This window comes from Rousettus aegyptiacus, unplaced genomic scaffold, assembly GCF_014176215.1.
Source record: "Rousettus aegyptiacus isolate mRouAeg1 unplaced genomic scaffold, mRouAeg1.p scaffold_m13_p_1, whole genome shotgun sequence".
NCBI classification, from domain to species: Eukaryota; Metazoa; Chordata; class Mammalia; order Chiroptera; family Pteropodidae; genus Rousettus; species Rousettus aegyptiacus.
The window spans coordinates 64,671,966-64,695,969 of NW_023416284.1; the positions used below are offsets into that span (position 1 = coordinate 64,671,966).

Sequence of the window (24,004 nt, forward strand, 5' to 3'; positions counted from 1 at the left end):
GATTTTTCTTTTCTCTCTGGCTATTTTAAGATCTCTCTCACTCTCATTCTCTCTCTCTCTCTCTCTCTCTCTCTCTCTCTCTCTCTCTCTCTCTCTCTCTCTCTCTGTCTTGTATATTTGTATCCTTCTGTTTCATTATAATCTGTTTAGGGAAAATGTTTTTATATATGTGCTGCCTGAGATTCACATGGATCTAAGAAATACTGACTTTTTTATATCATTGTATCCTTCTGGAACTCTGTTGGACCTTCACACTCTAGCCTTCGTCTCTTTATAAAATGTCCCTCTTTTTATCTCAGTCTGTGTGGATAATATCTTCAGATCCAGTTTTCTAATTCTTTCTTCAGTTATGCCTAGTTTTTTTTTAATGCATTGAGGTTTTTTATACACAGTTTTATTGAGGCACAATCAACATACAATAAACTGCACTTATGCAAAGTGTACATTTTGATAAATTTTGACATATGCACACATTCATGAAACTCATCACAACCAAGATAATAAACAAATCCTTCACTCCCAAAAATTTCCATATGCCCCTTGGTAATACTATTCTCTAGTCCTTACCTAACACTATCTCTAGTCAAGCAACCATTGATTTGCTTCCTATCATTTAGATTAATTTGCATTTTCTAGAATTTTATATCTATGGAATTATACAGTATGAAATTTTTTTGGTCTGATTTCTTTCACTCGACAAAATTATTCTGAATTTCATGCAGGCTGTTAGGTTTATCAATAGTTCATTTATTTTTATAGCTAATAGTATTCCGTTGTATGAATATACCACAGTTTATCTTGTCACTTGTTGGTCATTTCCAGTTTTTGGCTATTACAAGTAAAATTGCTATGAACATTCATGCACATCTTGTTACAGACATGTGCTTTCATTTTTCTTGGGTAAATAATCAGGAATGCAACAGCTGAATTATATGGCGGCTGTATGTTTTACTTTTTTCAGACACTGCTAAAGCATTTTCCAAAGCGGTTATACCATTTTACGTTCCCATCAACAGTGAATGAGAGTTCCAGTTGTTTCACATTCTTGTCAGCATATGGTATTATAAAGCTTTTTACTTGTAGCCATTCTAGTAGATATGTAGTTGTATTACAGTGTTGTTTTAATTTGCATTTTTCTTTTGGCTAATGATGCTGAGCATCTTTTCATGTGCTGTCCATTTACCATGGAACTCAACCTGTAGAATTCTTTGAAATCTGAATTAAAGTTAAATTCCTCCAAAGAAATTTGCATTTGTTCCTATCAGTTACCTGGGGCTATAGTCAGGTTAAAATTTTATCTTATAATTCCCCATTTAAATTGAAATGAATTCTGACAGAAATCACATGTGGGAAAAAAAAACAAAACACATATGAGGACCAACTTGATTTATGAATCCTCAAGGGAGATTTCTGCCCCCTCCACTACGGTGAAAATCTGCCTTTCTTCATATCCCCTGTGTAGTATGATTTCTTATTGCATCAAGGGTGTGATAGGCTAGGTTTCCTATGTGATTCTTCACCTTGGTCAGCCTAGACTTTAACTCCTGACTCCACACTCTACTTCACGAAGCCATCAAGGAGGAAGGACCGACCCTCTGGAGTTTGAGAAAAGCCACAGGGTGGTAGCTGGCTTAGCACTTGTTTCCTGACCAGATTTCCTACGTTCGCTACTGGTTTTGAAATCAACAAATTCCTTGCTTTACATGCATTGACAAGTATCTGAAAATATTTTACCCAAAATTTTAGTTGTTTCAACCTAGAGGGTTGTTCAGGGTACCTAATCCACAATACTATCAGAAATAGAAGTTTTCAGCCCTATCATGTTTCACGTTGGGTGCTACATGATACATTTCAGAGCCATTGGTTAACAATAACAGCATATAACTATTATATGTTGAATGCTTGCTCTGGTTCAGGCATTTTGCAGATACAACCTCTGATCCTCACAATAACCCTACAAGTAGGCATTATTTTTAACCATTTAACAGATAAAGCGACTAGGATTAAATTGTCCAAAGTCAAACAACTAATCAGCAAAGAAACTTGAACTCTGCTCTTTGCAATCAATCCTGATCTCTTTTTCAAACTGCAGTCTCTTTTCTTAATATTGAAAGTACACGGTGGCTTTTATGTTTAACAACAGGCACTAAAAGCAGGAAAGAGATTTTAAGCAGTAAGATTTTCCACTTTAGTGTCCCAACATATAGGCTCCCATCATCTCAACCCATATCCCTGGTATGATTCATCAGCAATGCAGAAATGCAAAAACTGACTTCATAACATTAGTAGTCAGAACTCTGAGGTCTTTTTATTTCTCTATTTCCAAAGCTTCAGGTGATCTTTATTTGCCTGAGACACAAAACCAATTTCTTCATCTGAATTCTCTTTTAGACCTTGATTACCTAATGGGACTTTCTCACAACTGCAGCCTTTCAATGTCATTTTTCTTCATTTTGGGGGGTTGGTGACTTTTGTCCTTAGCAGCTGTGGCCTTTGACTTTATCTGAGTTTGCAATCAGGAAGCTATGATACTTCCTGAGACTGTTCGGGGTACAATTTACACAATACAAATTGAGTTCACTTTCTTCACTTTGGAGTTGCTGGGCTCCTGAAAGGGTTGGCTGTGCTTTGTCCAGTTTTCTACAGGTTGTATCCAGCAGTTGGTGAGAACGAACCTCTGTGGTTTACGATTACTTGTGCTTCCTGAGCAGCATATGTGGAGAATTTGGAAAGAAGGCAATGATAGGATTGGAGTCTAGAAAACCGTTAAGAAGGAGGAAGTTTATCAACTCAGTGGGAGTAAATCTCCAAACCACCTTCAGAATGCTAACACGCACTTGTTGAAATACTAACACTTTCTTGTTGCCATGACTGATCAGCAGGTTGTTGAAGAAAGCCAACCTAATACCAGAGGCAGAGGGAACCTGGAGAAGAATCATCGTTTTTAGATATTCAGGTCTTCTGATCAAAAAAACAGTGTCAGAACTGTAATGGATGGGTGCCACTTATTATACACGAGCTTTTTCATTTGTGAAATGCTCCAAAAGCTATGACTATCAGTCTATGTTTAAAAGTTATTTCCTTGCTGGCTACACTTTGGGACTCTGTGATGAATTAACCTATTTATTGATATGAAATTTATCCTACTTAAATACTATTAAAATTTTTATGATTAATTATTCCAACTACTATAAAGGACAATTATGTAACTTGATAGAGGTGCTAATTATTGCTACAATGATAATCATCTTATATGAATGCATCAAATTAACATGTATATCTTAAATGTACACAATGTTATATGTCAAATTTATTACAATAAAAAAGTTTTATTAGCTTATTATTGAATTTGTGTGCTAGTAGTCGTCTGACCTTCTTTCCCAGGGTCCTGTTTTTGTATCATTCTGGTAAGAGGACTTGGAGAGGTAAAAGGGGAAAATACACAAGTCAAATCTGTGTGAACAGATTTGGTAAATGGAAATGAGTGAGCATAGGGGTGGCCTGATGTTTGTGATCACATCTGAATTAGAGGTGTTCAGCTTTGTTGGTCGCCACAATTAACAATGATCCAACAAAACGTTGACTCACTCACTGCCTGACTACAAGAAATAACATAAGCAATGCCTTGATGGCTCTAATATCTGTCCTCTAACAGTATTACTTCACTAAGCCCCACAAAGTCCCTGTGAAGTGAATGAATAAGATTGGTATTAGTATTTCCACAAGAAGGAGGTGTGGGGTCAGATATCTTAGAATGAGACTGCCTGACTCATTAGGCTGAACTGTCTCCCAGCCCAGCAAACTCATAGAAAACATTAATTCAAATCTTGGCTCCACCACTTACTATCTGTGTGACCCTGGGCAATTACGTCCCTGAGTTTTAATTTTCTCATCTGTAATCCAGACATAATCATAATTACCTAACAGGAATTTTGCATTGGGTAAATACAGGCAAAAATCTTGCCCCATTACTTATTCTCGTCCCTTCCCCCATAGTTCACAGAGCCTTAATTATCATTGCATGTTTTCTATACCTGGAATGGAACAAAACTATCTGAATATCCCTGAGGCTAGCAGATATGCAGCTAAACCACACTCCATTGAACACATGATAAAGAAGGTATTTAAGAAAGTGACCACATGGGGGAATAAAAGAGACATTCATAATGGCAACCAAAACAGAAAAAACCCACAAGGACAATGAAAACTGAAACCACAATAATGTCTAAATAGAGAAGTAATAATTGTAGCCTATATTATGGGAAGCAAAGTTTTAGGGAGGGATGTGCCTGCCATGGAGATGAGGCTTATTATTTGAAAGTTTGTGGAGAGAACAAGAACTGATCTTTTTAAATCACAAAATATTTCAGGATTTTCTAGTCTTATCAAAAAAAGTATACAAATAAAATGAATAAATAAATAGTGATGCTTATGGAAATGGGCTAGGGCAATATACATACAGTAATGTCAATGGTATTGATAAAACCTTAATTTTTAAGCTTAGGCTGGGATCATGGTTGTTTAATTTTATTATACTCAAGACTTACAATTTCATTACATATATTTTTCTTTATTAAATATTACATCATAATAAAAATAAAAGCGAACTGGAAATTGCTCAGTGAGCTCCACAGCAATAAAAAAGGATAATGTCTGTGAGGAGATTTTGTCTACAGTCAAAGATGGCATATGTAATCTCACTAACCAAATACTGCCAGAAAACATATTTGCATTTCCAATTTTTTTATTCAGTGAGAGAACAAAGAGGGTATACCACTGGACATCAGTGAATTGCTAGATCAGGTGTCTCCTATAAATGTACCTAGGGACACAGACAAGCCTGGTCTTTCCCAGGCAGATGGAAACAACTTGCGTGATGGCGTCAAAGGGCACCAAGCAATGGAATAGTCTCAGGCTTGGAAGAGGTGGACTATAAGTCACAGCCCTCAGTAATGAATGGCTAATTCTTTAAATATCTTAATGAATTGTTTGAAAGAAGAAAATATTTCTCTTAATTGAATGTATGTGACTTAAAAGTAAGATTATCCCGTTTCCAGAATAAAATCTGTCATGGTCTAATTGAGAAACAAAACCAACCAATGACATGCCCCAAAGAAGCATGCAAATTATCTGATATAAGCCTTGAGAGCTAAACTGCCTGGTTCTGTTTCTCTGGAAGGCTTTGACTAATTCAACACTTCATAGTAATATTATTAGTATTAAATGAGAAAAGATGTGCAGAGCACTTAGCACAGTTCTTAGCACAAAGTAAATCTTAATAAGTGGCAGTTACCAATATAGGAGGCTATCAATAACGATACAAATATTAACAATGGTAGGGCTATTTATTGAGTGCCTACTCTGCACCAGGTTCTTGATATCTATATTATCTTTTTTTTTTTTTTTGCTGCATATTTATCTTACAAATTGTGTTTAATATGTAAGGTGGGTGGTGAGTAAAGGAAATCAGATTTTTCAAAGAGACAATGATCACAGTGAAACTGAAAGCATAAGCTAAGGAGAGATCAATCACACCTTTTCAGGGACAAAAGAGCTTCAGGACATCCAGATATTATTTGATACACGAATAAGAAGTAAAGCTGATTCCTATACTCCATGTGACTATAAAGAGAGAGCAATACTCTCTATTTTAGAAATGCCTGCTCTTACTCTGAAATTGACCATTATCTCATGTACGTACAGTTTGGCACATACTCTACTACGATAATGTGGAGAAAGTGCAGCTCAAGTGAACGCTGACGGCAGATGCTTCCTGGCCTGGACAAACAGTACTTTTACTCTCAGTTTTAACTTTTCTGGGCCCCCAAACTTCAGTTAAACTATGAAAAATAGTCTGTTATTGGCTTCTTGCTTGTTATTCTGAAATTCCTAGTGTCAACAGTAGACAGGTAAGATTAAAACATTACGTATGTATGTATGTATGTATGTATGTATGTATGTATTTACTAACATACTTCCCCCAAGAAACTCTATTGCCCTGAGCTCAGACCAAATTAAATAATTTTTAAGTAGTATTTATTCATTAAAAATGTTTACTTTATGTCAAGTACTGTTATAGGCACTGAGGATGCAGTAGTAAATAAAGCAGACATGATCTCTTACTTTGTAGAGTCTAAAGTCCAATGGGTAGTCAGATAATAAACAAGAAAATAAACTACAAATCATAAAACACAGAAAAGAAGGTAACTTATGAACACAATCACTCTGACGCAGGTAAGCCTTTTGTGATCACCTCTTCTAGGAGTGTATGTACCTTGGCCCCTCTCTGTTGGTACTCTAGAATCTTAGGGAAGGAGCCCAAGGGTCAATGCTTTTCACAGCATGAGAGCTGGAAGAGGCAATTCATGGCCACGTTTATATTTGTACACATATCCAGTAATGGGTGGGAAGGCTGTCTCATCACGACCTAGGGTAAGACTACACTGTGGGAGTGGAGGTTATCTTGATTCCTGGGAACTTCAGGACATGAATAAACTTCCTAAGGCTGCAGGTGTAAGCTAAAAAATCCTTGGGTGAACCCTGATCACTGTTCTTCCCTCTTGGACTGGGAGAAATCATGTCCAAGCTGAGTGTTTCCAGGGCCTAGCGAGGGTTTTGACGAAATTAGATGGTCAGAGCTGGAAAGTCCCTTAGCGAATATTTAGTCCATCTTCCTCTCTTTACAAAGAAGGAAATAGGCTTGGAGAGGGGATAAGCACAAGTTTAAAAGCTAGCTGGGGTTCTGGCAAGACTGGCTAGATGCTCACCAGTCCCATTTTCTCTTATTTGGTACAAAAGAAGATTACATTTCCTAGCCTCTTTTGCAGTTAGATTGAGATCATATGTTGGTGTTCAGGCCAATGGAATGTGACTAGAAGAGATCTATCTGTTGCCCAGTCTGTCTGTATAAAGGTCCCATGTGATCCATTACACACTCTCTATTTTCAAAGATTCATCAGCCAGCTAAATGCAAATAATCCAACAGAGGACTCTAAGAAATCCTAGAAGATGCCAGCACTATAAGACAACAACAAGGTAGAAGGAGCTGAGTTTTCCCAATCGCCTGCGAAGGCAGCAACCTGAACACACTCAAATCAATTGCAACGTGTATGAGAAATAAATTCTATTTTGTAAGCCACTAAGATTTTGGAGTTATTTGTTACAAAAACTAGTGCTCTTTATTCTGACAAATATACTGACATGTTGGAGACTGTGATGGTTAGTTTTATGTGTCACCTTAATTGGGCCATAGGGTGCCCCAACATTTGATCAAACACAGTTCTAGGTTGTCTACAAAGGTGTTTATGGATGAGATTAACATTTGAATCAGTAGATTGAATAAAGAAGATTTTCCTTCCTAACATATTTGAGTTTCAATCAATTAAAGACCAAACCATTAAATAGAACCAAAAGGCTAAGAGGGAACTTTGTCTGCCTGACTAATGAGCTGGGGCATTGGTCTTCTGCTGCTCTTAGACTGGAATGTATACCATCAGCTCTCCTGGTTCTTGAGCCTTTAGAATCAGACAAGAACTACACCACAGGCTCTCCTGCCTGGGTCTCCAGCTTGCTGACTGCTGATCTTAGGACTTCTCAGCCTCCATAAGCACATGAGCCAATTCCTTATAATAAATCTATATCTACATCTACATCTGTATCTATATCTATCTATATCTATATCTATATTTACATATATTATGTATTATATTGGTTCTATTTCTCTGGTCCCTAATACAGAGGAGATATGTCAACCCTCTTTTTCGCTAAACAATTCTGTTTCTCCAAACTAATAAAAGATTCCCTAGGGAACTTCATACCCACTTCCCATACCTGGAACCTCCTAGTCTTGGACCAACAGTGACCAGTAGAAAAGAAATCTCCATGTGGATGCCATGGCACTCTGAGCAATGCACAAAGTGTAAATTTGTGTGTACTCTGGGATCAGCTAAACCCCTGGCACTAGTGCTTGGACTGAAATGTTTCCATCAGTCTACTTCCCACTATTTCATGTGCCTGACAATAGCACATGTGCCCAGCAATCTGTCAGCTAGAGAACTCTATCCTGATCAGTGCTTCTGCATACCCGAGGCTTAAAATGTAAATTGTCAAATAAAAAAGTTAAGTAGAGCTTTTAGTGTTACATGATTTTGCTGTAATCTCATTTTTAAAAATACAGTAATCCAAACACAGTACATAGATCTACAGTCCATTGCCATAAACTTATAAGCATCAACCAATTCAAATAGTTTACTCTTGTCCTTTCCAAATCACAGATGGAGAGAGAGATTTCCCAATGGAACAGCTAGTCATAAAACATTCATCCTTAGGCAGTAGGTGAAATGGAATAATCTGGACCTCTTTTCTATAGCTTCCTGATGTTAACTCTCTTCTGAGTGAAAGAACTTACTTAACTGAACACACCTGTAACATGCCTCTACTATCACTTTAGATTGTAAAGTCTGAAGAAAAAAGAGGGACTCAAAATCAGAGAAACTTTGGATTGAAAAAATTTTGGATTTCATCTGATTCTGTCTTTAAATTTTTATTTTATGTATTCTTTGATATAGTGCCTAAACACATGATGTAACCAATGACCATACAAAGGTAAGTAAAAAAAAAAATGGTGTGCAAAACTATAATAATGTGGTGTGACTCCCTCAGCTGAGGTAAGAACTTGTTACTCTTGCTTATTGGCGTCTCTTGAATAGCAGTTTCAGTACAAGGAAAGAGGAAGTTGAGTTCATGTGAAATCTCTGGGAAGGTATATCCAAGAGATAAAATACAGACAAGTCTACCAAAAGGTAATGAAAGGATGGTTCCTGACTCTTCCAGAAAGTCGTAGGAAATATCCAGTCAGTCTTCCTTACCTAAGAACGACTAAGGAATTATCATTGCAGCAAAATCTTATAGAGGCATGCCAATGAGTTCTACTTCTCAGAAAGGGCAACCTAGGAAATTATCTAATTCATGTTAAAAGACAGAATTGAAACTATACTTCCTAATTTCCCCAAAATAAAAAATTCTCAATGAAGTTTGTAAAACTAGCAAATCTAACTTCCCACTTTTGTTTCTCCTCTACAGTTATAAGAAATTCAGGCTTTAAATACCTTGCAAATTAGGATCTCTCCTCGAATATCAGAAAATGAACTGAACTGGCCGAGTAAAGCAGTATCTTATTCTTTTGGCTAGAGTAATTGGTTACTTCTCTTTCCCATGTGTGTGATCAAACACACACACACAGACACACACACACAATCATATCAGAAATCAAAGTTTTGATTGGAAATTATATTTTAGTCATATCTGAAAGACTTTAAAAAGGTAAACAATATTCAGTTGATGCTGTTTACAAAGACACAACTAGTGCATAGAACATAGATTTAAAATAAAAGGATAGGAAAAATACTATGTAAAAACCAACCAAAGGAAAGTTGGTATAACAATATCATCGTGAGCAATTAGAAAGCATACATTCTTTTCGAGCACACGTTCTGTATAAAAATTGACTATGGATAAGGCTATGAAAAATCTTAACAAATATCAGAGAATTAATGTCATGCAGACCATGCTTGCCAATCAAATGTAATTAATTATAATTCATTAATTAAAAATTACTAGATAACATGATTGGAAATTTTAAATGCATTTCTAAATAATACATCTGTCAAGTAAGAAGTCTTATTAAATAAGATATAGAAATAAGTGACAATGCAAACATGCTGCAAAAACTAATAAAATAGAGACCTTTGTCAAAATTAATCAAGAAAAAAGGCATAAACAAACAATATTACAATAAAATTTTAAACATAATTATAGTAGAGATTTTTTTTTTAAATCAGAGAATACTATAATTTTTCATTCTGTTTTCACACTGATTTGTTGGGTTTTTTTTTTACGCTTACAGCATCTAGTCTTCCTAGGTGGTCTCCCATCCAAGTACTAACCAGGTCTGACCCTGCTTAAATTCCAAGATCAGATAGGATCGGGCATGTTCAGGGTAGCATAGCTGTAGACTCACACTGATTTTTATGCCGTGGCCATTCATTTGAAAACTTAGAAGAAATAGAATATTTCCTGAAATATATAATCTACTGTAGTTGGTTTATGAAGAAATAGAAAAACCTAATAGATCTATAGTTGCTAAAGCTTAAAATATACCCTCCTTTTTGCCTTCCCTCACCATAAAAAGAGGCCCAGATGAGTTCTATCAAACATTCAAAAAACATATAATCCCAATCATTCACAAACTGTTCCAGAAGACAGAAAAAGAGAAAGTGCTACCTTATTCATTTTGAGATGAGTTAACTTTGACATCAAAAGCACATACGGACAGTTTAAGAAAGATTATAATATAAACCAGTTTCACTAATAAGCATAAATACAAAGATCCTAAGAAAAGTTCAGCAAACCAAATCAGCAATATACTTTTTCAAAGTGACCAAGTTGGGTTTTTTCCCCCTCAGGAATGGGAAGATAAGTTAACATTAGAAAATCTATAAATGTCATTCACCACATTCACAAATTAAAGAATAAATGCTATACAATTTAGAAACTAAATAACAGTTTTCTCAGCAGATGCCCCAAAATTATACAATAAAATTGAATACCCATGAATACACAAAAAAATTTTGCCAAATAGAAACATAAATTCTTAACCTTATCTACCAAAATCTACCCTTCAAATCACACTACACTGGGAAAAATTAAAAACATTTCCTTGGAAGTTATGAATAAGAAAAGGATGTCTACTATTTTGCCCCTATTCAATATAGTCTTGGTTAATGCAGTAAGACAAGAAGGATACTTTGGAAAGAGCAAAACAAAGCTGTAAACATTTGTATATTTTATAATTATCTTACATGGAAAATCCAAAATAATCTGCAATGAACTAAAAAGAAGGCTCAACAAAGTTGCAGGATACAAAATCAACATACGAAAAATAAAAATTTTGTTCCCATACATCAGCAGCAGTTAGAAAATGTAGTTTAAAAAAAGAACTATGAGAAAAATGACCAAAAAAAGATAGAAAGAAATAAAATTATCCCCCAAATTAGAAAATGTTATTGAAAGACATAAAGGAAGATTAAATAAATGAACAACATACCTTATTTATGGATGGAAAAAATCAATATGAAAGTGATTTAAATGCTCCCCAATTAAATAAACGTAGGACAAATAAAAATTCCAATGGAGTTTTTCACAAGCAAGAGCAAAGGGCAGAGGGTAGTCAAGATATTGCTGAAGAGATTGAAATAGGAAAACGGAAAACTTTCTCTACTAGCTACTAAGTTTATTATAAATTTAATCAAGACACTATGACTTTTGCATAGAGGTAGGCAAAATGACCAGTGGAACAGAGCAGGAAACTCAGAGACAGAATCATATTGAAATAGAAACTTGACATATGACAGAGGTAGCATTATAATCAGAGGGAAAAAGATTTAATCTGCAATAATGTTGGATTAATTATTATCTTGGGGGAAAAATATTTAATTAGATCCTATTTCATACCATACACATATAAGTAGATTTAAAAGCTAATATTACAAGCAAGCTTTTTAACATTTTTAGAAGAAAAAATAAGAGATGAGCTTATGACCACCAATAGGGAAGGGTTTCGTAACTAAGATGTACAAAGCATAAATCATTAAGGGAAAAAACCAATACATTTAACTACAATAACACAAAAACAGAACAAACAAATTCTCTCTTCAACCCAAGTGAAAAGGCAAGCTACATACTGAAATATGTTTGCAACACATTTAACTAACAAAACAGTAAGTACTTAGAATATATTTTGAAACAAACTGATAAAAAGCAAATAACTTTATGTGGCAACAGAAAGAAATCTAACTATGGGAGGACACAATGTAAATATATATATATATGCCTTAAAATTAATTAATTAATTAGTTAATTTAAATAGATAAAATAAATAAAGCAAGTAACCCAACCGAAAAATGGACCAAGTACATGAACAGGCATTTCACAGGAAAGGAAAGGCCAATAAACTTACGAAAGATACTCAATCTCACTAGGAATTAGAAAATGTAAATTACAGTAACATTTCATATCCAGCTGATTGGCAAACATTCAAAAAGTCTGACAATATCAAATGTTGGTAAGATGTGGTGCAACAGGAATTCTATACTATTGGTAGTAATGTAAATTGGTACAATCACTTTGGAGAACACTCTAGTAATATCCAACATTTCCATTCCCAGAAATATACCCTAAAGAGTCTCTGTAACAAGAAGATAGGCTAAAGGTTGATCACTTCAGAATTGTTTGTGACAGGGAAAATTGGGAATAACCAAAACTCTCCCAACAGAATACATAAATAATCACCAAGTATTCATATGACAGAATTCCACATGCAGCAGTTAAAATAAATGAATGAGATTACATGTACCAACATGGATAAATCTCAGAAACAAAGTGTGAGCAAAAAAAAAAAATGCAAGGTGCCAAAGGATATATACACTATGAAACATTTGTATTGTTAAAATATGCTATATGGTATTATATATTGTTTATGGGGATATTTATAAGTAAAGGTGTAAAAATATTCATGGCAATGCTAAGTACCAATTTTGGTATAGTGGCTGCCTCTGAGGAGAGAGGAAAGGGAACGGGGTTAGGAGAGAATGTTTCCCAAAAGATATTCGACAGAGTATTACAGAAGATATTTTGTAATATTTTATTTCAAAAAAATCAGATGTAAATATATCAGAATGATGGGTACATTGGTATTTATTATATTATTTTCTGTAATTTCCCATATGCTTAAATTTTTTATCTAAAAAATGAATAACTTTAAAGTAAAACTTCAGAAAAGACTACCTTAATGACTGGTAAAATTCCTAATAAATACTCAGACTTTAGAAAAATTAAACCACAAAAATTGTTAAAATTCTCATTGCAAAATATAAATATTGCAGTTTTAAGTATGTGTCCATTTTACAAATAAATAGGAGAGCCATCTAGCCAAAAATTGTAAATATTCTGATCACAGGGTAAAAAATGTAAAATATAAATATATACGCATGGGTAAAAATTGAAAGGAACACTAAAAAAAGCACAAACTTTTAAGCTGAAAAAGTTCGGAGTAAAATTTCATTTTTTTAATTTTTAAATTTTGACTCAATTAATGAAATATTAAAATAAATGCACTATGTACTTCCTAAAGATGTTTTACTGTAGAAATCCTATAGCAGCAGAGATTTAAACAAATAGAGATCTAGAAATGCACAGGAAAAGTCCTTTGAGGCTTTCCACCGAATTCATGTATTTCTGTAAAACAATCAACTTAAACAAACAGGTACCAAACAAAAAGATGGGTCAAATCACTATCGCCATTCAATTTTCAAAGGTAATGGCAAATCAACAACTCACCCAGGTGTAATACTTTGCTATGCCTTTAATTAAGGCGGGGCTTTTAATACTGAGTTGTTCCATACGTGTCTCAAATCAATCAGATGAAATTCACCTTTTACGTGTCCTGAATCCTGATAGCTCCGCACACTTGATAGGTAATTTAATCCTCTCTGGTGTAGATGAACGCAAACTCAAATTAGTTACTGAAAGAGTCGGTCTTCTCTAAGATAGCTGTGCTTTTCCACTTTTATGCACGAGCTGAGCTTCACCAACTGGCTGGCTGGAGATGTTATTAAAAATTTAGTGAAAGAAACAAAGGTGTGCTCTGGTGTCTCTTGTTACCCTTTCTACTGTTACCTGGTAGACAAAAGGCATAGGGCCTGCCTCATGAATAATGTGACATGGAATATTCACAATCTATTTTTAATGGAGTCAAGTAATAACACTGAGAGATATTTGCAATCTTCAAATTTCACACAGTAACAGATGCAGTAATTTGTTTTGATTCTGTACTGGGGATATTAAGATATTTTTTTTTCCCAGAAAAAAAAAGGTATACTGGTAACATAAAAATTAAAACTCATTTATAGCACAAAAATGGATTATAAAAATGGAGCGAAAGTTCTATATGTCATAAAGGGAGAACAGGACAGGGCAAACAACTAGATTTCAATCAGTTCTACTTACCCTTCCATGCAACTTCTTTACTTTTCAAATCAGGTTGGAAATAATCAACCAGTGTGCATGGTGAATTCTGTGGGAAGGAAGTTTTGCGATCTTTATGCACTGGGAACTTTGTTTCCGAGGACACTAGTAAGAGGATCCTGCATGCTGCAACTGTTCATGCATCAGTTCTGGAAAATTATCTTAAACTTGCATTATAGAGCAAACAAATTTAAGTTTTGAATGAGAGTAAACTGACATGGAAAGTTATGGTGTTGAAAACCAAGTGAGCACAGCCAAAAACTGAGATTTGGAGAAACTGGCAAAAAAGCAGTGTCAAACCCTCCCTTACCTACCAACTCAGAGAGAGTCCTATGTGTTCTGTTTGCTTCCTGGGACCTCAAGCAATTTCTCTTCCCTTTGTGCTTTAGAGAGCAGAGACAGCCAGAATAAAGCAGTTTGCCTGCTGATTCACTTAGCACCTCAGCAAATATTTATTGTTCTACTGTGTGCCAGGTACTGTTCTGGGAGCTGAAGATTCAGCAGTAATCAAAGAAATAAAGCTCTCCTGACATTGTGCTCACTTCTCTATCCTAGCACCTGGAACAGTACCAGGCTTATACTGGGTTTTCAATATGTGGGAAGTTGATTTGAATTGAAATGAACAATCTGCTGGTGATCACCATGAACCATATATACCCTAGTTGGGAGATGTTAGAAAAAAGCATCTCGGGATTTAGGCTAGGACCTTTTTCTGATTTCATTCTCTTAAGGCATTGACTTATGCAAGAAATTCCCACAGGTGGGATAGAGCCAGAAATAATCCACATCCCAATTTTACTGCCCCTGATGCATCTTTGGATTTATAATTTCCTTTAGGTGAGGCACCTAACCTATCTCAGATATTTTCTTTCCTTTCCAGTCTCCATAGAATCGAAGTGCTTAGGGTTATATTGGGATGCTAGAACCATATCTATATTTTATAGTTAAGAAAACTGGTATTGGGGAGGTCAAAGGCTTTGCCCATGTCACATAATGTGTTAGTGACAGGGCTGTGGCTAAGACTCAATCTATAGACCTAAGGCTTGTGATTTCTTTATTCATCTGGGAGCCTATTAGCCTGTAAACAAACAAACAAACAAACAACTCTGAAACTCTCAAAAGAATCTATGTAAAATCGGGACCACCAGGGACTCTCCAAGGTAGGAGCTTAGTTTTGTACACCTAATTTTTCTGTTAAGAACTAATGATCTCTAAGAAGTAGAAGAAAAAAAAAACATGAAAAGCAGAGGAACTGAATTTTATTCTCTTCTGGATGTTGGCTCATCTGCTTTACTTCTATAGTTTCTTTCAGTGCCAACTCCTTCTACAGACTAAAACAAAGGTCTTCCACCAATTTTCTGCTTAAATAAAAAAAGCAATATGTAAGAGTCTTAATACTTTATTAACTTAAAACATCACTCTAATAAATATGTATTAACAAACATAATACACTCCAGAAAATCTAAAAACATTTACAAACCTTATCAAAGGAAAATACCACTTTTTTGTTCTCTGTGGTACATACACATGGAGGGTCAAAGAGTTGAAGACAGAGGCTTCATTTCTACATGCCTGCTAGCTTATACCTCTTTTAAAAATCAGCTTAACAATAAAAAACTGAATATACACACAAATCTTTGAAGTATCTGTTCAGCTATTTTTTGTTTATCTTTGATAAAATCCAAACGGGTCAGAAGGAATGTTCAAGATTCTGTTTTGTCTTCTTGAAATTCCTTTGGAGGGAAAGAACAGACCCGGCCACTTGGAAGTACGACTGTTAGCTTTTGAAAGGCAAAGGTAGAGGCTGTGGCCTTAATCTCTAGCTCCCCAGTACCCAGCATAGGGCCTGGTAGCATGGTAACTGGTGATCAACAAACATTTGCTGAGTGAATGGATAGTATTTTGTCCAAAGGCATTGTTCTGTGCTTCTGCCTCCTCTGATGAAACCTTCAAAGGTCTCCTGGAGGCTTCTAATCTCCTCTCATCACCAAATCCACTTTTCTTCAGCATCTTCTTGGGGCAGGCTCTACAGTGTATCTTGTAATTTCAGAAGTATGAAACCACTTCCCTAAATCATTTATGAACTAGTCTTTAAGTGGAAGAAACAATTCCTCCAAGATTTATAGGCAGCACCCAATAGAAAGGGGTCAACAGACCTCTCGAAAGGAAAAAAATAAAAATAACACTCATTCTTCATTCTAGATAAAAACATTAGCGTGTGTCTACCTTGTAAATGGTGATTCCTCCTCTTCCACACAAGTATCTGGGGTGGGTCAGGAGGGAAGAAACCTGAAGGACCTTCCTGTCTGTGGAGCAAGGCTGGGACTGTGAAGGACTGTGGAGCACAAGGTTTTAACTGATCCCCTCTTGACTTTGAGTCTTCAGGTATAGAGAAGCCCATTCGGCATGTCCAAAGCCCAGTGAGTCATTTGGTTCCCACTTTAGGATGAACTTTGAAAAAGTAAGCTATCCCCTCTGTCAGCTCCAGGAAGTAAGGTGAAGGGGGACACCCTAGTGGGATCTGTAGACTGGACTAGGAGGCCTGAGAAGTCAGAAGTGAGTGGTGGCATGTGGGGAGGCCACGCTCCCTAGTGTTGTGTAATTGCTGCTTGCAGCCAGCCAGGGCTCTCATTTTAGCCCATGCTGTGTCTCCCGGTGCCGCCTGAGGTCCACTTTTCTCTGGAAGCCCTTCCCACACAGGTCACAGCCGAAGGGCTTGAAGCCTGTGTGCTTGCGGCTGTGGGTGATGAGGTTGGAGCTCTGGCTGAATGCCTTGCCACACACCTGGCACTTGTGGGGCTTCTCACCTGCAAGGATGGAAGGGTAGGGGAGAAGCATGAGTCTGTGATGAAGCTAGAGGGGATTCACTGTAACCCAAATGCTCTCAATAGCAGCTGGCTACATCACAGTCTAAGGCCTTCAAGCAACTTGGAGGGTGACCTGCTGCAATGCAAGTCCCAGAAAGCTATGGGTGCACCCAGTGAAAGGGAGACTTTCTGAGTGGAGGTTCCCAGCCAAAAGGCCTCAAACCGTTCCCTGCTAAACGGAAACAGAGCAAAGGCCACGTGCCCTCCTCAGGCTTGCAGCTGAATCCATCCGGGGAGGACTCCCCTGACTTTAGAAGCTGAAAGCTCCACAGCAGATGTTCAACAGGAGGGGGTGGGGGTGGGGGCTGTCCTTCAAACCATGTGACTCTGTTCTAATTCAGAGGAAGTTTTCAAATCTGAGTTTCCAAGTGGGTGTTGGTTTGCATGGACCAGTGAGCCTGTCTTCTTTCTTGCTCTTGAAGGACAATAGAATGCATCTGAAACGTTAACATGTCTTAAAATCTTATTTTTAAAAATTCACATGTGGGCCATAAAGTATTCCTTAAGGTAGCTGACCTTTTTCTATCTTGATTTTACTTTCTTTTTCATGAGGTTAATCACAAGATTCTTTATATACCAGCAACTTTTCACCATAGTTTGATAACTAACAGATATAAAATGTTTTGTCTTCCCCTATTCCCAATTCACGAGTTGCTTAACATTTGGGTAAATTGCATAGGTTTTCGAATAACTTCAGCATGGCATCATAGTCAAGGCTTGGCCTTGGAAAAAAATGCAAAATAGACGAAGTTTATTTTTGAGGAAGCCTCTGTCCCTCTTGCTGCACCTCTTTCTGTTTTCATGCTTCAGATTTCCTTGATAAGAAACTACCCATCAAAATCTATCCTAACCCTTTAGAGTCAAACAAATCTGAGAAATGAATTCTAGCCATAAGGTAAATGTTTGATAAGGGCTTAATGTTTCATTCAGTCAAGAACCTACCTGCATTTTGATAAGCATCTGAAATACCTTACTCAAAATATTTTCCTGGGTTTTCTGATGGGGGCATATATCTTGCCCAAACATATTTATAAATATCAATGGTAAGTGTTTGGAATACACTGTAATTTGTTTTTAATCAGTATTCATATTCTGAAATAAAATAGTCAGAATTCTGGGTCTCATGTATATGTCTTATTGATTATTAAAGAGAGTGCTCCTGGCATTAAAACTGCCACTTATACACAATCAAAAAATTAGTGAAAGAGTCCAAGATTTGGAAGCTAGAGCATTCCATGGCCCTATGATTCACTCTCAGTCTGAACTTTGGTAAATTATTCCATCTCTTCAAGTTTCAGAATGGTAATTGCAGTTCCTTCTACTTTATGGGATGGCGGTAAGGATCTAATGAAGTGATATACTTGAAAGCACTTTGTAAATCATAAAACATTATAATAGGTAAAGAATTATCATTATTATGGCACAAACTTGCTGATATTTTGAAAAGGGCAATAAGTAAAAAGAAGCTTTCTATATCTGTCAACCTCTGTGAATTTGAAAATTGAATATGCTAAATGGTGGTCAAGAGCATAGACACTGCATTTAAGTCCTAGCCCTGCCGCGTGCTAGCAATGCGGTCCTGAGCAGGTTACCTAACCCTTTTATACCTTGCTTTCTTCATCATATAAAATGGGAATAAGGAATAGTCTCTACCTTACAGCACTGTTGTAAGCATAAAATGAGAATGCATTTAAAAAGTGCTTAGCAGAGAGTTTAGTAATATTTGCCATCCCCCCCCGGCCCCGCCCCCAATCAGAGTAAGCTCTCGGACTCTTAAAAATGCAGTCAAGATGGCACACTTAAGTCCCTCCCCAAAAAGGCAGGGTAGGAGCCCGAGAGAAAGTCCTCAATCTCTAGGTAAACATTTAGGACAACACTCTGAGAGGACCCTGGGGCTTCAGATTTCACCCAGAGCAGGCAGCAGTTGGAGCAGCTGCTAAAATACAGGAAAATAGCCTTTGCAAGGGAACCTGCAGCTGACCTGCTGAGTGATTCTTCAGATGCAATCTCAAATCAAGGCCCCTCTGGAGAGAACCATATATATAAATGAACCTAGGAGAATCTGGCTCCTTGTTTTCTTTAACACACTGCAGTGATTAACTCCATCTGGAAAGCTTCATCCACCACTCATTCTGGGGCCAGAATATCATAGAAATGGTGAATTACATTGGCCTCGTTGGGAAGAACAATGCCCCCATGGTCCCCATCCCTCACTGGGTGTTTTCTACAAGCCAAGGGCCTTCAGCTCACCAGTGTGGATGAAGGTATGTTTCTTCATGTCTGACTTCTGATGGAACCTCTTGCCGCAGTACTGACAGGGGTAAGGCCGGGTGTCTGAGTGGATGAGCAGGTGTGTAGACAGCGTTGATGATCTCTTGAAGCTCTTGCCACAAATCTTACAGTCAAAGCTCCGTTCCTATTGAAAGATGTGTCATTCCTACTACAATTATCTACGCCAGTGGTCCCCGACCTTTGTGGCACCAGGGACCAGTTCTCCTGAGAATCCAATGCCTGATGATCTAAAATGGAGCTGAGGCAGTGATGCTGGGGAGTGGCTGCAAATATAGATGAAGCTTCACTTGCTCACCACTCACCTCCTGCTATGCAGCCCAGTTCCTAACAGGCCACAGACTGGTATTGAGGAACTTGGGGGTTGGGGACCTCTGATCTAGGCTAACATTCTCCTCATCACTAGCTTGCATCTAAAATCCCAAGCGTAGCCTTTCTCTTCCTTTAGACTCTCTTTCCAAAGAGCCTGCCCCATTATCCTCTCTCCTCTCATTTATTTCCAACCTCCACCCCTCCCCACTCTTATCCTCTTCCCCTTTAACACTTTTGCTACTCAAACACTTTTTACCCACAACCCTCCACACCCCATGGCAAAAGTGTATCCCCACCCTGTTTTTTTGACACTCGTTTACAAACACTTCTCCACCCTCTTCCACAGGAGGCTTAGACCTCAGTCACTTGAGATGCCCCCTCCCTCCAGCCTCCAGCCTCCAGCCTATGAAGGTGTTGAGGAGATGGGAGAATACTCTTTTTAGTAAATAAGTCTCTGTGAGTAAGCCTTCTTCTGTCATAGTTATTTGGGTACTTATTTGCTTATCCACGCTGTCTCTCAGCTGAACTGTAATCTCCATTTGGGCATCCTGTCAGGGACCTGATGTGTTATAGGATTCTCATATGCCTAGCACCTGGAAGTTGGGCAACAAATATTTGGAATGAATGAAAGACTAGCAGGACAAATATGCCGCTAGATGCTCTAAATAAGCTGAGATCCCTCCTTTTCAGTCGTGGAGGGGTTAAGGCTGATGAAGTGACAGCCATTACGTGAAAAGTTGAGGAAAAGAAACAGATATATCAGTAGCAAGAGCGCGTACAAACCCTCCTCAAACCCAAAGCAACGGTCAGGATCACAGTTCTGGAGGCTCGCATTGATGTGGCATCAAATTCTAGTGCTGCCTGGAGGCCTGAGCCGGCCACCACTCACCTTTCCCTACACACCTACACCTGGGCAAGAGAACAAAGTGGAAGAGACTGGAGCCGTCCAGGGAAGTCCAAAGAGAAAGCCACAAGTCGAAGAGCTGCGGGCGCTGCAGAGTAGCTTAAGATCGCCGCAAGCGAAAACCTGAGCAGCGCTGCAGGCGCCCCCAGCTTACCTGCGAGTGCACCGCTTTGTGTTGCTCCAGGCTCACCGCGTGCCCAAAGGTCTTGCCGCATATCTCGCATGCAAAGGGTCTGGTGCCACTGTGAGACCTCCGAACGTGCACCTCGAGCCCGTGTGGTGTGGAGAACACCTAGGGCGGGTGGGGCGCGGGAAAATGCGGCTGAGAACGGCAGATGCGCGCGGAGGCCGGCTGGGCGTGGGCCGGGGACACGGGTGTAGGGCCGGCCAAGCCCGGCATGCGGAAGCCTCACCTTGCTGCACTTGATGCACTTGTAGGAGCCGCCGCCCAGCAGCAGGCGAGTGCACAGCAGCTCCGACTCCACCTTGACTCCGGAGCCCTTGTCCGCATGCCGTCCGTGGCCGCGCTCCGAGTACAGCCCACCCGCTGCAGCCACCGGCCTATCGTACAGCCCGGCCGCCCCTGGCCCGAAGTCGCCGTAGAGCCCCAGGCCCGCGCCGCCTCCTGCGCTGCCTCCCCCGGGGGCCCCTGACCCGGCGCCGCCCGCCGCCCGCTCGGGGCCGTACAGCGCCGCAGGGTGGCCTGGCTCCGGGGTGCGCTCGCAGAAGAGGCCCAGGCCAGTGCCGCGCTCCAGTGCCGCGCATGGCCTGTAGCTCTGCACCAGGTGCCGCAGGTCAGACCCCGCCAGGCCGCTCCATGAGTACTGCTTAAAGGGCAGGGAGAAGGGCTGAGCTTCGTCCAGCGACGGGCACATTGACTTCTCTGAGGCTGCGGAGACACAAGAAGGTGTCTGTCAGGCTTAAGACTGCAAGTCAGGTGCCACCCAGCTGCGTCTGCCAGTCGGGTCTTTGGGACTGCCAGGCACCCAGCACTGTGGAGCACTCCATGCGCCAGGTGCCGCATTAGGTGCCTGGATAAAACGTGAGCCTTGTCCCTGGGGCCTCGAGGGCCACTGGAGTCCGCAAGGCAGCAAATATAATTAAAATGATATCCATCCCGTGCAGAAATCGGTAAATTCTGTGCGAGGGTAGGGGACGCACAGGATGTTAAGAGAGTCTTTTCTGGTGGTGCCGTAGAGAAAGGTGCGCCACACAGTCTGTGGTTAATAAATGCTCTGAGCTGAGCTGTGAGGGAGGAGAAGGTGGCCACGGATCGAGACCTGGACAGCAATCGCGGGCAGAGGACCCGCAGCAGGCGCTCTGCGGCCCAAATGTGTTCCCACTCCGTTCCTTTTCTTTCCCAGGTCGAAAAGGAGGAAAAGAGAGGACTACTAAAATGCAGCCCTGCCCACCTGAGCCCCCCTGAAAAAAAGGGGGGAGGGGAAGGCGTTAACAATACTTAAAATTATTAAGTGTCCACCTCCCCGCCCCCCTCCCATGCCACTAGCAAAGGGGCAGCAGGAAGGGGGCCTGGGGCTTCAACTGCCTGCCAAACATTCCCCATTCCCATTATAATTTGACAAGAAAAAAAAAAACGCCCGAATGTCTTAGAGAATAATGCACAATTAAGGTTTAGCCACCAATAGTGAAAGGAATAGCTTTCCAAATTTAGGGCCTTCTGCACCCCCAACCCACGAGATTTTTGCTAGAACCAGATGACCAACATATACTTTCTCTAAAGCATATGGGTTTACAAATTCGTTCACACACATCTCAGCCTCCAGTCGAGACTAGCCACTTCGCAAAGAGGCTGCGCCCTAAGTTTCCGTCCGAGAGAGATGCGGGCGGGACCGAGTCCTTTCGGGGTGGTGTCCCGCATAGCCAAGAACCGTCCCGTCACCAGCTCCCAGACACATTCGCTGGAGTTAAGCTTTAGCCACGGCAACGCACTGAGTGCAGGATGAGGTTAGGGGTGTCTTTCAAAACCAGTAAATGTCATCTGGAAACTGGCCCTTGGCAGATCTGGTCTGCACTCTCTTTCCCCCAGCCCAAACCCGAGACTTAATCCCCACACAACGTGAAAAGTCACTCAGTTTTCACAAAACTCGAGTACTGGCCGGAAATGAAACCAGACGGCTGGTCCCCAAAATTGAGCCAACCAGGCAGAACGAAAAATGAAATGGGCCCCCAATCCCCGCCTGCGAAGAGCCAGAGGAGCAGGGCTGAGATTTTCGTCCCGGACGGGTCCCACTGGCTGGGTGCCCCACGCTCTGCCAGGCCCCACGCCGCCGCGGGAGCGAGCGTAATTTTTAAAGGCAATGACCGGTTTCTTTCAGACCCGCCAGATTTCCGTTTGTTTGAGACTCGGGCGTCTGGATTCTGGGTTCCCAGCCCTTTGTTAACAACTCTGGCCAGAAAACGAAATATCGATGTTGCTGCGGGTCGAGACCACTCATTTATTTTCTCCCACCCATCGGCTCCGCGCAAACGAATTAGTTTGGGATAAACAGCCTGGGTCCCGCCGCCTCGAAGCCAAGCAGCGGATCCTGAAAAAAAGGCTGTTACAGTCCCAGAGAAGCCAATGCCTCTCTACCGGGCCCCTTACCCCCCATGAAAACTCTCCCCTCTCTCTGAAAGTTTCTCCACCATTCCTTTTGTACATCTGCGCCCAAAGCCACACGGGTTCATTCCTCACTGAGGGGTCCCTGGCGCTTGGGCCCTAGAGCTCCCAACAGGTCCCTACCTGGAGACACAGAGGGCGACGGAGGCCTCCAGAAGTCCTCAAATTCCGAACTTCGATCGCAGACGCTGCCCTCGCAGCTGCCAGGGGACGCGGAGGCTCTGTCGCGGGCCTCTGTCAGCTGCAACTCGGGGGACAAACGGCCCCTGGGCTCCGCCTTCGCCCCGCCTGCGTTCGAGGTGCTGTCTGCGGAGAGGAGGCAGGATAGGGGCTCAGGCTGGGCCTGGTTGGGCCCGATGGTTCTAAAGTGGCACCCCCAGACCATGGCACCTAGTGTTCTCGTCTCTCCCCAGACCTGGCCAGGAACCTTCCCGGATCCGAGGGCGAGAGCAGAGAGGCCGTGGCACCTTGGCGACAAGCCCGGAAGAAACCAGACGGTAGGAAACAAAACAGGCAGCAAAGGGGGCGTCGGGCCTCTCTTCCCGGTTTCTAGGGAATGGCGTGGCAGGGCGCAGAGTCTACGTTCCCGGGAGCAGCCCCGCCCGGCCCGCGCGCGCCCCGCACCTGCTCCGCCTGGCGCCAGCACATTCTCCAGGCGGAGAGAATAGTCGCGTCCCGGGGAGCGCGGCTGGTGGTAACTGTGAGCCTTCTTGCTCTTGACAAGGAACGAACGCGGCATGATGGTCCGGCGCGCTCCCCACTCTGCTCCAAGGGTCCTTGGAGCCGCCGTCACCCCACCGTTACCCCGAGTTCTTGCTCAGCCCCAGTCAGGCAGAGACCTGCGAGAGGAGAACCGGGTGGAAACGCGGGTCAGCACGCTCCGAGCCCGGGACTGGATAGCCGGGCGGAGATAGAGCTCAGGCCGGGGAG

General features: G+C 40.6%; 1 protein-coding gene and 1 pseudogene across 5 annotated transcripts in view; both read right to left on the bottom strand.

Annotated features, from left to right (window-relative positions):
* The window catches only part of GFI1 (growth factor independent 1 transcriptional repressor), a 42,173-nt gene that overhangs the window by 15,043 nt on the left and 3,126 nt on the right, over nt 1-24,004 (bottom strand). For 4 of the 5 annotated variants that reach the window (XM_016134272.2, XM_016134269.2, XM_036236397.1 and 1 more), the window contains exons 2-7: nt 23,699-23,913; nt 23,198-23,380; nt 20,868-21,343; nt 20,609-20,746; nt 19,200-19,365; nt 11,924-16,889 (exon numbers count right to left, since the gene is read on the bottom strand). In XM_016134272.2, the coding sequence (XP_015989758.1) occupies nt 16,711-16,889; nt 19,200-19,365; nt 20,609-20,746; nt 20,868-21,343; nt 23,198-23,380; nt 23,699-23,813 (1,257 nt within the window). In that variant the 5' untranslated portion in view covers nt 23,814-23,913 and the 3' untranslated portion in view covers nt 11,924-16,710. Of the gene's footprint in view, nt 1-11,923; nt 16,890-19,199; nt 19,366-20,608; nt 20,747-20,867; nt 21,344-23,197; nt 23,381-23,698; nt 23,914-24,004 lie in introns of those variants that run through there. The other variant, XR_001595533.2, reaches the window with a different exon arrangement.
* LOC118606889 lies at nt 9,896-10,014 on the bottom strand (annotated as a pseudogene).